The sequence below is a fragment of the Lygodium microphyllum genome, chromosome 15 (assembly GCF_053477565.2).
Source record: "Lygodium microphyllum isolate KBCC chromosome 15, Lygodium_microphyllum_v1.1.10, whole genome shotgun sequence".
Lineage (NCBI taxonomy): Eukaryota > Viridiplantae > Streptophyta > Polypodiopsida > Schizaeales > Lygodiaceae > Lygodium > Lygodium microphyllum.
Genome location: NC_141149.1, coordinates 125,823,578 through 125,836,647, shown reverse-complemented (window position 1 = coordinate 125,836,647; position 13,070 = coordinate 125,823,578). Strand labels below are relative to the sequence as shown.

General features: G+C 40.6%; 1 protein-coding gene across 2 annotated transcripts; it reads left to right on the top strand.

Moving 5' to 3' along the window:
• The first annotated feature begins 1,490 nt into the window (after positions 1-1,490).
• LOC148025027 (uncharacterized) lies at positions 1,491-8,511 on the top strand. 2 transcript variants are annotated; one of them, XM_087694724.1, is made up of 12 exons: positions 1,491-2,981; positions 3,144-3,326; positions 3,732-3,798; positions 4,036-4,107; positions 4,346-4,462; positions 4,617-5,027; positions 5,375-5,793; positions 6,315-6,414; positions 6,517-6,579; positions 6,769-6,855; positions 7,086-7,205; positions 7,531-8,511. In XM_087694724.1, exons 2-12 carry the CDS (start codon positions 3,169-3,171, stop codon positions 7,864-7,866), a joined length of 1,950 nt encoding a protein of 649 aa, XP_087550850.1. In that variant the 5' UTR covers positions 1,491-2,981; positions 3,144-3,168; the 3' UTR covers positions 7,867-8,511. The 2 variants fall into 2 exon arrangements, with proteins under 2 accessions (XP_087550850.1, XP_087550848.1); XM_087694722.1 differs by having other exon boundaries at positions 1,493-2,981; positions 7,077-7,205.
• The last annotated feature ends 4,559 nt before the right edge of the window (positions 8,512-13,070 follow it).

Here is a 13,070-nt window from a genome sequence, read left to right as displayed (position 1 = left end):
TAATGTAGATCCAATCAAGAAATAATATTTCGGCTCCATCAAACCATCCTCTCTTTCCATTCTTAGAGGCTCAATTGGAAAAAAATCATTTTGGGAGAAGCTAACAACTTAAGTGTCCATCCTATGGACATGTTTGAGAGGCATCTTCCTATGGTATATTTGGCTAAATCGAAATTCTACTATTTCCAATAATAAACCCCCAAAGGATATTTCAAGACTAAGACATGGAATTTTTTTGTAGAAGTTTAACCTTGGAGACATAATAGCAAGGTAGGAAGCCAAGTTAATTGTCATGTAGGCCAAAGTCTATTTGAACAAGAAGGAAAGATACGAGAACATGTGCCATAAGGAGCTGGAGGTAACAAAGATCTTGGCCACTGTGAGATGAACTACTTTCGGTGGATTTTGGTACCCTCTTACTACCATGAAAATCATTTTTTGACAAAAACACTAATGCTCCTAGATAAAGTGCCATTTGCTCCAGTCAAAATGGATAGCAAACTCATTTTGTGGCATTGTAAAAAGAAAGATAAGGTCCTCCCAAAAAGAACAATACATAATGGACATGGCCTCTCCTCTTGTAAATATTTTTCTCTACATCAATACATCTTAACTTAATGCTTTTCCAAAAAGAAATGGTGAAAGGCTTTGACAACATGGTTTTTATGTGTTATGAGATGCATTATGGTTAAGAGGAGAATATGATGCAACATATGTCCTTCCATACGATCACAAGTAGAGTCTCACCATCATTGTCCAAGAACAATGCACATGAGATCCTCATGTGTGCAACTTATGGCAGGTAAACGATCATCATTCAACTTTTACCTATAACCATAGTAAGACTTGGGTCACACTTAGGGTTAGTTAGGGGAGAGAAGCCCTTCCTCCCCTTGCTAACCTTTGGTGGTACCCAAGTGGGGTTGGGGTTGGGGGTTTATTGAAACCCCTGGCTATGCTTGTTCGCACCCCCTCAAAACAGGGTGCTGATGATATGTTACCAAGTATAAGTGTATTGGTTGCTTCTCGTTGGTTCTATAGCACCTAGTTGTGCTTCAAATCCAATCATTTTGTTACACCTTTTGGCCTCAAGGGTAGCCTCTAACAAATATGATAGATTTTTCTTTCATTGTTATTGTTGGCATAAGCATAAAGAAAGCTAGAAGGGATAAATGTTGAGATACTCTTTGAAGCGCTGGTGGAGCATGGGTCTAAGATGATAGGTCGCCATGTGCGACGAGAATGGGCAACGGGATGGCTGCTGTGTGAACAGGACCCAAAGGATCTAGGATCCTAAGTGTGGTCTGTGTGTGAGAGGGCAAAGGCAACTTTGAAAGTAGTGGAAAGGCAATCCGTGGAGCCTGGCGTTTTCCTCTCTCTCTCTCTCTCTCTCTCTCTCTCTCTCATATTCACACACACACACACCTCTCTCTATTCTCTATCTCAACAGGGTGTCTCGCCTCCCTAAAGAACAGAAAGAGTCCCTATCGGCCAACCTTTTCATCAAATGCTCAAAGCGAGTATCACGACCAAGATCCTACCTTTTGTAGTCATCGTCTGCATGCAAATTTGCCTACACTCGCCCATTCCATGTCCTACAGACTCGGAACTCCTGTGCTGGTATATTAGCACACCAACACACACACACACACTCTCTCTCTTTCTCTCTCTCTCTCTCTCTCTCTCTATATATATATATATATATATGTACATAGCAGACTCGGTTTCCCATATCCCCTGCTTCTGCTTTCCATGCCTGTCATCCCCCAACCTACTCCCTCATTCGAGTTCAATCTCCGTCAAATTGAGCACATTCCCAGTCTCTTGAGCTCTTCTTTCTCTCTGCCAGTTCTTGAGAGCTCAAGCTGACATTTCTCCTCATCTCCCATTTGCATTGTGCAGTGTGCATTTGCCTCGTAGAATCATAATTCTAGAGTCCAGAGCTTGTCATCATTCTCCCACCCAATTTTGTCGAAGGGTCAACCAAAAGGGCTTCTAGAATTCATGCAAAACTTGACTCGCAACTCTCAAGTATTGTCCACTCTCCACAGCGAGTCACTTCTCCCAAGGGCATGGACACAAAGAACAACCCATGCAATATAGTTCTGCTGCACAGTTGGCACACACCACAACCATGTCGGTACCTTTGCCCATGGAGTGGGATTTTCATGGTTAGCATGCACAGAAACATTCTTCACGGTGTCAATTCAGAAGAACATAGAAGAAAAGGGACAGTTGCATGCTCTGTTTCTCCCTTCTGCTAAGAGTGTTGGTCAGGCTCAGTGTTTTTAAAAGTGGACTAGCAACCGCCTCTGAAGCCTTTCTTCTTTCATCGTTGTTCTGCAAGCTCAGCTGAAGGCAAGACCTGGCAGCATTCTGTCGGAAAAAAAAAGAGGATGTCAATTCAGAAGAGAAAGAGGAATAGAGATAGCTGAATGCTCTGCTTTCCCCTCTGCAATTCAGAAGAACACAGAAGAAAAGGGACAGTTGATTGCTCTGTTTCTTTCTGCAAGAGTGCTGGTCAGGTTCAGTGTTTCTAAAGTGAATCAGCAACAACCTGTCAAGTCTTCCTGCTTTCATTGTTTGTTCTGCAAGCTCAGGCCAACATTCTTGTCTTTATAAAGAAGGATGCCAATTCAGAAGATAAACAGGAACAGAGATAGCTGAATGCTCTGCTTCTCTCTCTCTCTCTCTGTGCAATAATGCTGCCCATGCTGACTCTTTAGTAACTGGACTAGCAATACTTGTTCTGCAAGCTCAGCTAGGGTGAAGGCCTACCAAGTTCCATTGTGCCTAAAGATTACCTCTGCCTCTCGAGGCAGTTCTTGCCAAGCTTCCAGAGAGGAGAGCTTCTTCAGAAATGCAGTTTCTTTCACAATAGTAACGGTTCCCATGGAGCATATCATGTTCATCTTGGAAGAGCGAATGAAGTGCACATTGAAGACCCTTGGAAATTCCTCACTCCTACAAGCTTTGTCTGGGTAAGCGTAAGACTCACAGCAGGCATTTCTACAAGCTTTAATGGTTAACATCAGAACTCTCTCTTTAGGTTGCATTCAGCTCTTAGATGTTTCTAATCGTCATAGTTTTCAATACCTTATTGTGCCCAATTTCCGCTGAACGAGCTTCTCTTTATTTTACAGGTGGTGTCAGTGAGACGTTGAGCCAATGGCTAAGACAAAAGGATTCCACACATCCCATCACCACCCCAGAAAGGACGCAACTGAAGAATTGGCCTTTGGCTTAGCAACTCCCAAAGCTTATTTCTCAACAAAAAGCTGGCTGAAGGGCCATACCACACCCGTAAGGCATTCAAGATCCAAAAGGTAAGGCTTCTGTGCCAGTATTTTGAGTTGAGCTTCTATGTCTGCTTACCAGAATTGTGCCATAGTCTCTAATACTTTCTTTCTTAAATACATAGCCCATTGTCCATGATTAACTGACAGTGAATTGCAAGTAGCTTCACCTTTTGAAGACGTCAAAGCCTAGGTTCTCAATTAAAGATATAAGAGTAGGACGTACGTTTCATTTTTAAATATGTCAAAGCCTGTTCCTGTCACCTGGTTTCTGAATTGCAGTTGGTTTAGTCTGTCTGCTTGGGCCTTATACTTTCCCTTATTCAGATTAGAAATCAACGTAACACTAGAAATTGCCTACTCTTGTACACAATCAGAAGTTGAAATCCAGTTTTTTACATGAAGTTAACACTTACATTATTCTTGTATTTGCAGTGCTCCAGATAATGACTTCGATCTGGAAAATTGGGATCTTTCACCAAGCAACTTCCAGCAGAGACAGGTCAGTAGTCTTCGTATGCAGCCTAGAGATACATGATTGGGCATATAACGGCTGGTCGGATGAGCTGCTCTCCTCTTTCATGTGGGAGTGATGCTTACATGCATGTGATGTCCATGTAGAACAAAATAAGCTTTCACGACTAGATCATTGTACAACTTAGTGGATCAAGTGATCTTCTCAAAACCAGCTAGTTAAGGTCTGTTCATGCTGTGATATGTTTTCTGTCTGGTATCTCAGGATGTATCACCACATGGAACGTACAAGAAGCAACATACATTGCATGTCCGTAGATCGGCCTTGGAGCAAGATGTATGTATGAAATTCCTTACATTTTAAAGCATCCTATATGCTCTTCCAGTTACTGCCAAGGATTCGGTTGCGATGCTTAAAGAGAGACCAATTGTGTTAGTAATGACAAGAGAATCAAATGGACGATCTTGCTACCATGTTATAAAAGCTGTCTAACTTGTTCTTGGTAGTGTAAAGGAACTGTGGTAAGATTTTAAGATTTTTCAGTCAACTGTGCTAATGTATGCTGTGATTGCAGGTTGCTGAATTGCAAAAGCGCTTGTCCAATGAGAGAGCTGTACGGCATGCTCTGGAGAAGGCAATGGGGAGAGCATCTAGTGCCATTTCACCTGGTCATCGACACTTGACCCCGCAGGTGACAGAGCATTTCTTGAATGCTGTTTCTGTATGGATGCATTCTGCTGCTGGACTAGGTATCCGAGAGGGTGATGCTACTCTGGAGTGCTATAATTGCAGTCTATCCTTGACCCCTTGTACTTTTTTTCCTGTTTGATGCCTGAAATTTGCAGACCAAAGAGCTCATCCGTGAAATCAACTGTCTTGAAGAAGAGGTTGTGGACCTTGAACAACATGTTCTATCTCTCTATCGACGGTTTTTCACCCGCTGTTTCTCTAGGTCATCCTCTCTTTTCAATTTAAGGCACAAAACTGATTCTCATGATGAATCACGATCAAAACAGAACCGACAGGTAGAACAAGAACATACTAAATCATCAACAACAAAGGCTAATGCCAAGCAGAAGCAGAACCAGGCCCACCAACACCGTCGTAATATATCTGCGGCAACTCAAGGCAACAGTGCTGTGAAGGTTGCATCTTTCATTCAGACAAAGTCAAGGCATGGCTCTATGATTGGTGAAACCATGAGCATGGCATCTGCTTCACAATCATCCCATTCTCAGAACCTTTTACAATCTAAGGTAGGGTGCATTGTAGCATATTAGTGCTGCTTGCTTCTGGCTTTGAGTGTTTCACTTCAACTCTATGGCTGATGCCTTGTTGAATGGGGATTTCAAAGATGAAATAATTCATCCCCTTTGCTCTAGCATATCTAATGTGTGCACAAAAACAGTGTAGACAGTGACATTGGCCAAAATATTGAATGAGTTGCATGTGTTGGGCTACAACGGGCTTCAAAATTTAGCTCAAAAAATACCAGTCTGTTTTCTCATTTTCTGCTTCTCAAAGTCTTCTAGCTTGTGTTGATAGGTTGCCTAGCCTATCTGTCTCCTAACTCTGAGAGCTTTTTCCGTTTCCAAAACTGCAGGCATTGAAAGATGCCATCGCAAGCAGTAACTCCAGTTCTCTGAATGACGACGGGCCTCGGCCTTTGCGAGACTACCTATCTGAGACCCCAAATAGATTGTCAGAGGAGCTCATTCGTTGTATGGTAACCATCTACTGCAGGCTTTCTGATCCACCTTTGCCACAGTTTGGGATGCCAGGGTCACCGTCATCTGTCACATCTTCATCAACAAGTGTATCCTCAGCTCATGGAGTTTTCAGTGATGGCTGGTCTCCTGGATGCAAACCTGACTTCTCATATGAGATACCATTGGTGGATCCATACAATGTCAAAGGAAAAAATGGGAAGGTGGGGCCATACAGCTGCATGGTAGAGGTTCCTTGGATCTTTGTTGATAAGGAGAGATTAAGCTATGCTTCCCGCTTGCTCCACGACTTCAGGTAATCAACCTACATTTGGGTGGAGTTTGACTACCTGCAGTTCTTTTTTAAATGTTGAGCAAACGGAAGTTGATGGCTATGCTCTTAAAATTCATCTTTGGAGAAATGGAGTAATCCTGCAACTTTTGTCAGGATACATTAGGTTGTGTTTCAGGTAACCTGTCCCTTAAAAGACATTGCATTGTCAAGATCGTCTGTCTTGTATGTTGTAGACACCATCTTCTTCTGGAAGACCAGTGAACTTAAAAACAATCAACATGCCTCTGCTAGAGGCCAATGCCATTCACTTTTACAAGTTCAAAAGGTTCTCAGGTGTTATAATGCCATTGGTTACAATATTTGTGTGGGACTGAGATTCTGGACTGTGTGATTAGAATTGTAACCTCTACAAGGGTTGGGTCAAATGGCCTACCAGGAATGTCTCTTTGTTTGAAAAAGGAAGTCCTTATATCAAGAATTACTGGCATTTTCAAAGCAACCGGCAGAAAGGATTATTCTTCTTTGTTTACATCACCTTTCAGGTCAATGGTGGAGCAGCTTGAGAAGGTTGATCCTAGCCAGTTGAACCACAATGAGAAGCTAGCTTTCTGGATCAACATCTATAATTCTCTCCTTATGCATGTAAGTGCCCACTAATTCGTTCCATGGCAAAATGTTGTCTGTTGTGTTAGCTGTAAGAAGTATTGCATAATCTGGGTTCTCAGAATGCACAACTTTCTGCAGGCATATTTATTAGCATATGGAATACCTCGCAACAACTTAAAACGCATGAACTTACTACAGAGGGTAAGCAAACTAATGCAACCTTGGGCTGCACGAGCTGATGTATGCAAGAGAAGCACACCTACACTCACGAATGTATCATGAATCTCATATTGAAGCAGTTTACTTCTTGTTTGTATATCTTGTTTTTGTGCAAGTTTGTGTTGAAGGGAGTCTCTGTGTGTGACCTGTTCATAACATTCTTGGTGATAGGCTGCCTATAAAGTTGGGGGTCGCTCCATCAATGCCCATGCAATTGAGCAATGCATTTTGGGTTGTCGCTCTCATCGGCCTACCCAGGTAGATATGATGAATTATGTCATTGTAATTGAGTTGGTGGAATTTCTCTTGGCAGCTTCTCTCTCTCTTGCCCTCCCCAACCCCCCTCCCCTGCCCCTCCGGGGCTATTGAAACAAAAAATATGGTGAAAAACCAAAGATCTAAGTTGAAAAAGCCCTTCTCATCTATAAAGAAAAGTAAAATCATGAGCTGGCCCATATACGATCTTTGGTTTCCTGAAGTGGCTGCAGAATCTGCTCTTACCTGGATCCAAGTTCAAATCTAGTGATGAAAGGAGATTGTATGCCATTGAACATCCAGAGCCGCTGGTCTGTTTTGCACTATGTTGTGGTGGGCGCTCAGATCCTGCGGTAAGCTTCTTCTTTTCATCTGCCCTCATGGGCCAAGGTGCCTTCCCTGTCGTGCTACAAAGTTTGAATGTGCTATGGCAATGGCAGCAGCATTCCCAACTAGTGTGTTGTCATATGTAGTGCTGACCACTTAGACTTGACTCTTTTGGTTATATCCACATTCACTTGCGAGAAATGACGTTATCTAGTCCAATCATACAGATTTAGAGTTGCATGTTGTTAGCTTCCTTGTCTCGAAGTTGTGCACCATGTTGGATGTGTCCATTCATGTACTTTTTCTGATTAACTGTCACTAAATCTTCTTACTTTTGTCTTTTTGAAACAGATAAGAGTGTATACTGCAAAGAATGTGCATGAGGAGCTGGAATGTGCCAAAAGAGAGTTCTTGCAAGCTAGCATCGGCTTTCAGAATGAAAGAAAAGTCCTCTTGCCTAAAATTCTAGAGTGGTACATCAGAGAAGCATCCATCTCATCTGGGAACCTTCTTGAGTGGGTTTCCCAGTATCTAGAAGAGAAAGAAAGGGAATGTTTACAGAGATGCATAAAATTAAAGCCTCACAAGAGCACTTCACACTGTATAGAATGGGTGTCTTACACATTCAACTTTAGGTACCTTTTTGACCCCGACATTGCAATGCGGTTCTCCAACCGAGTGCCATGATATTGCACTGTAGTGCAATTGGTTTTGAGATGTGCTGTGATGAGGCCATTCATGCTAAGCCTGTGCAAGCCTGCAATTGGTTTTGAGATTTGCTGTGATGAGGCCATTCATGCAAAGTGTGCAAGGCTATGTCAGTAATCTTTCTTTGAAGAAAGTGGGGTTTTTTTGAGTAGCCGATGATTCAAGGTTAGTCTTTTGAAGGGTTGTCCAAAATGAAGAAGAAAGTTCAGGTTAAAGATCTCGCCTCTCCGAAGAGCATATACTTTTAGTTTGTAAATGGGCACTGTGCAGGATGGGATGCTCACTCTGCTACTCTCCACACATGTTGACAAGCCTGTTTGGAATGAGGATGCATTCATGTATAAACATCTGGCCATAGAATGGGATAATGGCTCTGATTTGTTCCACAATGGCCATCTATGGAATGGGTTTTCATTCTGAAACAGCTCCTTGGTTGCTTCATGTTCGAGACCGCAAAGAAGGCACCACTGCCAAATGTGTTTCTCAACACCTCTCTTCTTTGGGAATATTTTGACTCATCCAGTTGCCCCTGTTGTAATCCTTATATTCACCCTGCTGTACAGACTTTTAACCAAATCTGATCATTTGACCAGGATGATGAATAAAGGCTTGATTTTGTGGTAATGAGGCTCGAGATTTTACTGGGCAGGCACTCTTTTAATGATCTGTTTACAGATGTGTATAGCAGGTTTAGCATGTTCATTCAGAAGCCAGAATATCAACATTTCATGAGCCAGCTTTTCAACTTGTGAAAAGGTGTCATAACTTGTAATTCTCCTACGGAAGTGCAGCAGTGAGTGTTGAGAGTTGGTAACGGTAATCACAGATGCGAAAGACAAAAGGCAATACATGTTCAAGAGTTTGAAGAGATCTGATGCTGAGAAATATGCCCTAACCAATGCTCATGTTCAAGAGTGTTAAATAGGGCGGCGGTGTAGTGCTTTGAGTTGTGTGAGTGTGTGAATTCAAAGCCACTGAGGTATCATTAAAGCAGGTATTGCTCTTCCCATGTCTTCGATCATCGATGGGTCTCTGTAGCTTCTATATAGAAATGCTGTTTAGTGTCAAGATTTCGTCTTCAGTTTTTTCAAAGAGGGAATGATTAATGCGCTACAGAAGTCTCCGATGTCCGCATTTGGAGCACGAAGCAGGTGGTGTCTGCATCATATGTCCATCAAATGCCTGGTGCTATGGCAAATTATAAGAGCATCTCAAAATGCAACGACACTAAACAGATGGTTCGCCAGCCTCTCGCGGAGAGCGGAACATAATCTATGCAGATGTCGGGATGAAGGACTTGACCATGGTCTCCTCCTGTATGACGCTGGGGCTTGAAATTTGACAAGCAAGCAAGAAGATCCTTCAATGGGATAGAAGGGGGCTTTGAAGGTTCTGCAGTGAGGAAAGAAATCAATCTGGTATGGGTTGATACACGCAGGTACGAGCCGGACAACCTTGCTCTGCAATAAAACAAAAGCCGGGTCCTTCTGGTAAAGATGTTGTTCAGATGTGGGTTGAGGAAGAGGGTTGTCGATTATCTATGTAAAGATTGCCGAGGATGAAGCGTCTACTAAGGTCATTTCTGTGTGTATGCCATTAACTCCTCAAGAGCAAGAGCCAAAAACTGGAGGTGGCTGTGTGATAAGATGGGTTCACGGCATGCAAAACCCACATAGGGGAGGTGGCCAATCGGATAGGTGTGACAAGATGACTGAAGAAGAAAGGATGCAGCAAGGAAGGATGCTCTAATACTCCATCATCAACATCAAGGTATGGCCGCCATGGAGAATCATCATGAAGCAGCAGCCTTCTTGTAAGACTCGCAGAGTCCTAATACAAGAGAATCCACGTATGGGCTCTCAGAATCCAACTTCCAAGCGCTCTTCACTTTGAGGAGGATGAGGCCACATTCAAGGAGCACACACATATGCTATAGACGGTAGTTTCAAGGGCCCAATAGATTGTCATCTAACAATCCTCCATTATAGTTTTTTTTTCCAAGTGAGTTGCATAAATGTTTTTTAATGGCCAAATTATTTATATTATATAGAGCTCAAAGAAAAAACATTGGGATATTTTGAAATTTTTATCAAGTGGCCTTTGTCACAAATGAAAGGTTCATAAAAGAGGGACCATGAGGGGCCAATAGAGTGACACTCGAGGATGCATTGCTTTAGGGCCTTACGAAATCTAAAATATAAAATATTTTACAACGCTCAATTGTTTGACTTAAGTTAAGCTCATTTGTAATTTTAAAAAATTCATATTATATTGTTAAGTGGCTAAAAAAGCCACATCTTTCTTGTAAAATGGTCTCTCAATTGAGGTGGGGTGTGTTTTCCTTTTCGGAGGCGCTACTTTATTGGCCCTTTTACCTTGCCCAATACACATGCACATTAATTACGTCTTCATCGAAAATCCCCTAGAAAAAGCTCAACAAGGCATTTTTAAGGCTTCCAACACACAAAGTAGCTAGATCTCTGTAGCTGTCATTGTGTTGGAACCAAAAACTCCTGAAGGAACTAGTAGTGTGCTTTAGAGAGGCAATTTGTGTGATCTCCATACTCGATGGTGAAGAGATATATGTATATGTCACCTCACAAGGGTGTACTTTGGAGATGTGTGCATGTATCTATATCTTGTTCCAACAACATTAGAGCATTTCCATTTGTTTCTTGTATAGCATATTCTATTTCCTTTCTATGTTCAGTTTGTGAGTTGTGCATAGTACTTGCCACCACCAGCATATCACATCAATGCTTAATCTACAAAATAGATTACCACGATAAGAAATATGCAAGAATACGATCCTTATGATGTGACATTAGCTTAGCACATGCTAATTAGGTAGACATCTAAAGTACTTGGCATTGACACCACATTATGTGGAAGTAAGACAATCATGGAGCCCATAAAGACTAGATTAAGATAAGGACAAGAATACCACAATATTACCATCCTTTGCTATGTCTCTAGTTCAAAATGACACCATCATCATGCATGATGATTAATCTAACTCCGCACAACTTCAAACAAGGTAGGTAGAAAATTTTATACCACTCTTTACTTTAGTCTACCTACACAACGATGTTGATGCTCAAAATGAAGATGAATTAAACTTAACAAAACTTGAATGAGATATGTGGAAAATTCTACACCACTTTTGACTTTGGTCTACTTAGGAGATGGCCATAATAATATTATTATGGCAACGATACTATAACTTATACTTAAAAATTTTGTTCTTTTATGAATGCTATCATATCATAAACAAGTAGTACATAAATCTCCTTCAAAACAAAATATTGTTAAGTTTATTATGGTGACCTATGCTAGGCTTAATGAGAGGTCAAATGGGACATACATAGAAACACTCATTCTTTCAATAGCTTGAATCACTTATGGCTCAACTATTTCTCATCTAGTTGGCTTGTACTTTGACTCCAAACCATCTATGCTACTTCTCTCACTCTTCATAAACGTTAGAAAGTAAAGAGATCTAAGAGGATGTACTAGACTCATGTACTTACCTTCTGTGTTATAGTCCAAAATGTACGAGTGATTGTTGGTGTTCTCACAATTGAAGTGTTGTACCTCAAGCTATCGCCTCTCCTTCTTTAAATCCACGCTCACCACTCTAATGTCGAGAAGAAGATAAAGGAGAAGAGCTTCTCTCAATCGATCCCTTACTCCCTCACAATTTCCTCTCACTCACTCTCGCCCTTTGAGATTTGGAAGCAAGAGGGAGAGAAGAGATAAAAGCAAGGAGTGAACATTGAGCTTCATTCTCACTAGTCCCTCACTCAACCTCACACTCTCATACTCTCACAATCTCTCTCCCTCGCTATCAAGCAATGGAAGCAACAAGTAAACAAAAAGATGGAGAAGTGATAACCTTATATGTTTCACACACAAGAAGTAGCTCTCTACTTGCTTTTATACATTACATGCATTAGGGTTAGGGTTTTTGCTTTATATTGGTCATCTTCTACCCTCTTCCACTTATGATCGATCCTTCTTCTTTTTACATTCCACATTGGGCATTGTGGATACCACCTTTGAAGAAAGTAAATAGAGATTTTTGCAACATCCACTTGGGTGACTTTATAATTTTCATGGAAATGAGCTCAAATCTCACTTGATTTTTGCAAAAAAAAAAACCCTTTTACCTATAAGCAATAAGTATGAAAAATTAATAGGTGCATCATAAGGATGAGTGGTGTGCAAAATATTACATTAAGTCTTTTACATTCTATATCATTAAAAATAAATAAAATCTAGCACTTGTGATGGTCTTCTTGCTCCTCTATTCTAGATTTCAACTTGACTTAAGTAGCTTGCCTTTTACAAGGGTTGACAAAATGTAATGGTAATTTGGATTTAATCAAGGTCAATGTTGAAGCCTAGACAAAGCTTTATTATTAATAGTTTATCTATCAATTTAAAAAACATACATCTTCAAGACTTTTGATACCTATAAGAGTTACTTATCTTATGAAGATTTACATCTTCAATAAGAGACTTCAACTCTTATTTTAAAAGTACCTTAAAATTTTTAGATTATCTTATTCAAGAGAATGTTATGTGACATATTAATATTTAGTGGTATTTACATCTTCAATAAGAGACTTCAACTCTTATTTTAAAAGTACCTTGAAATTTTTAGATTATCTTATTCAAGAGAATGTTATGTGACATATTAATATTTAGTGGTATATGCAACCTTTTTGTGAAATTATTTTGGCAATCTTCCTTTTTTGTGATTGGAGGAGAATACAAGGGTGTTGACTCCTTGCAAGACTTTTCAATATTAAAGATCTCGTAGTGACATAGGGAGGTGACAATTAGATTTTGTGGGTTTGTTAAGGTTTTGACCTATGATTGTTTGCATGGAGGCCACATTAAAAGGCCATACTATGTCTCCATGGAATGAGTAAAAGATGGATTCATACCTTACTCTTTCTCATGTTGAGGCACAAGTAGAGGTCCAAAGTTTGCTAGATTTTTTCTTCTTGTTAAGTATTTCAATGTGCTCAAACTTTTACTATGTCAATGTGGTGAAAATACCATTAAAGGGGCATTTTGAGCTCCTTTGCTCTCTTCCTTGAATTAAGGATAAGTATGACATATGTAGTAAATTAAGGCTCTCTTCTCTCTTGTATTTCAAATTCATTTTGTGCTTC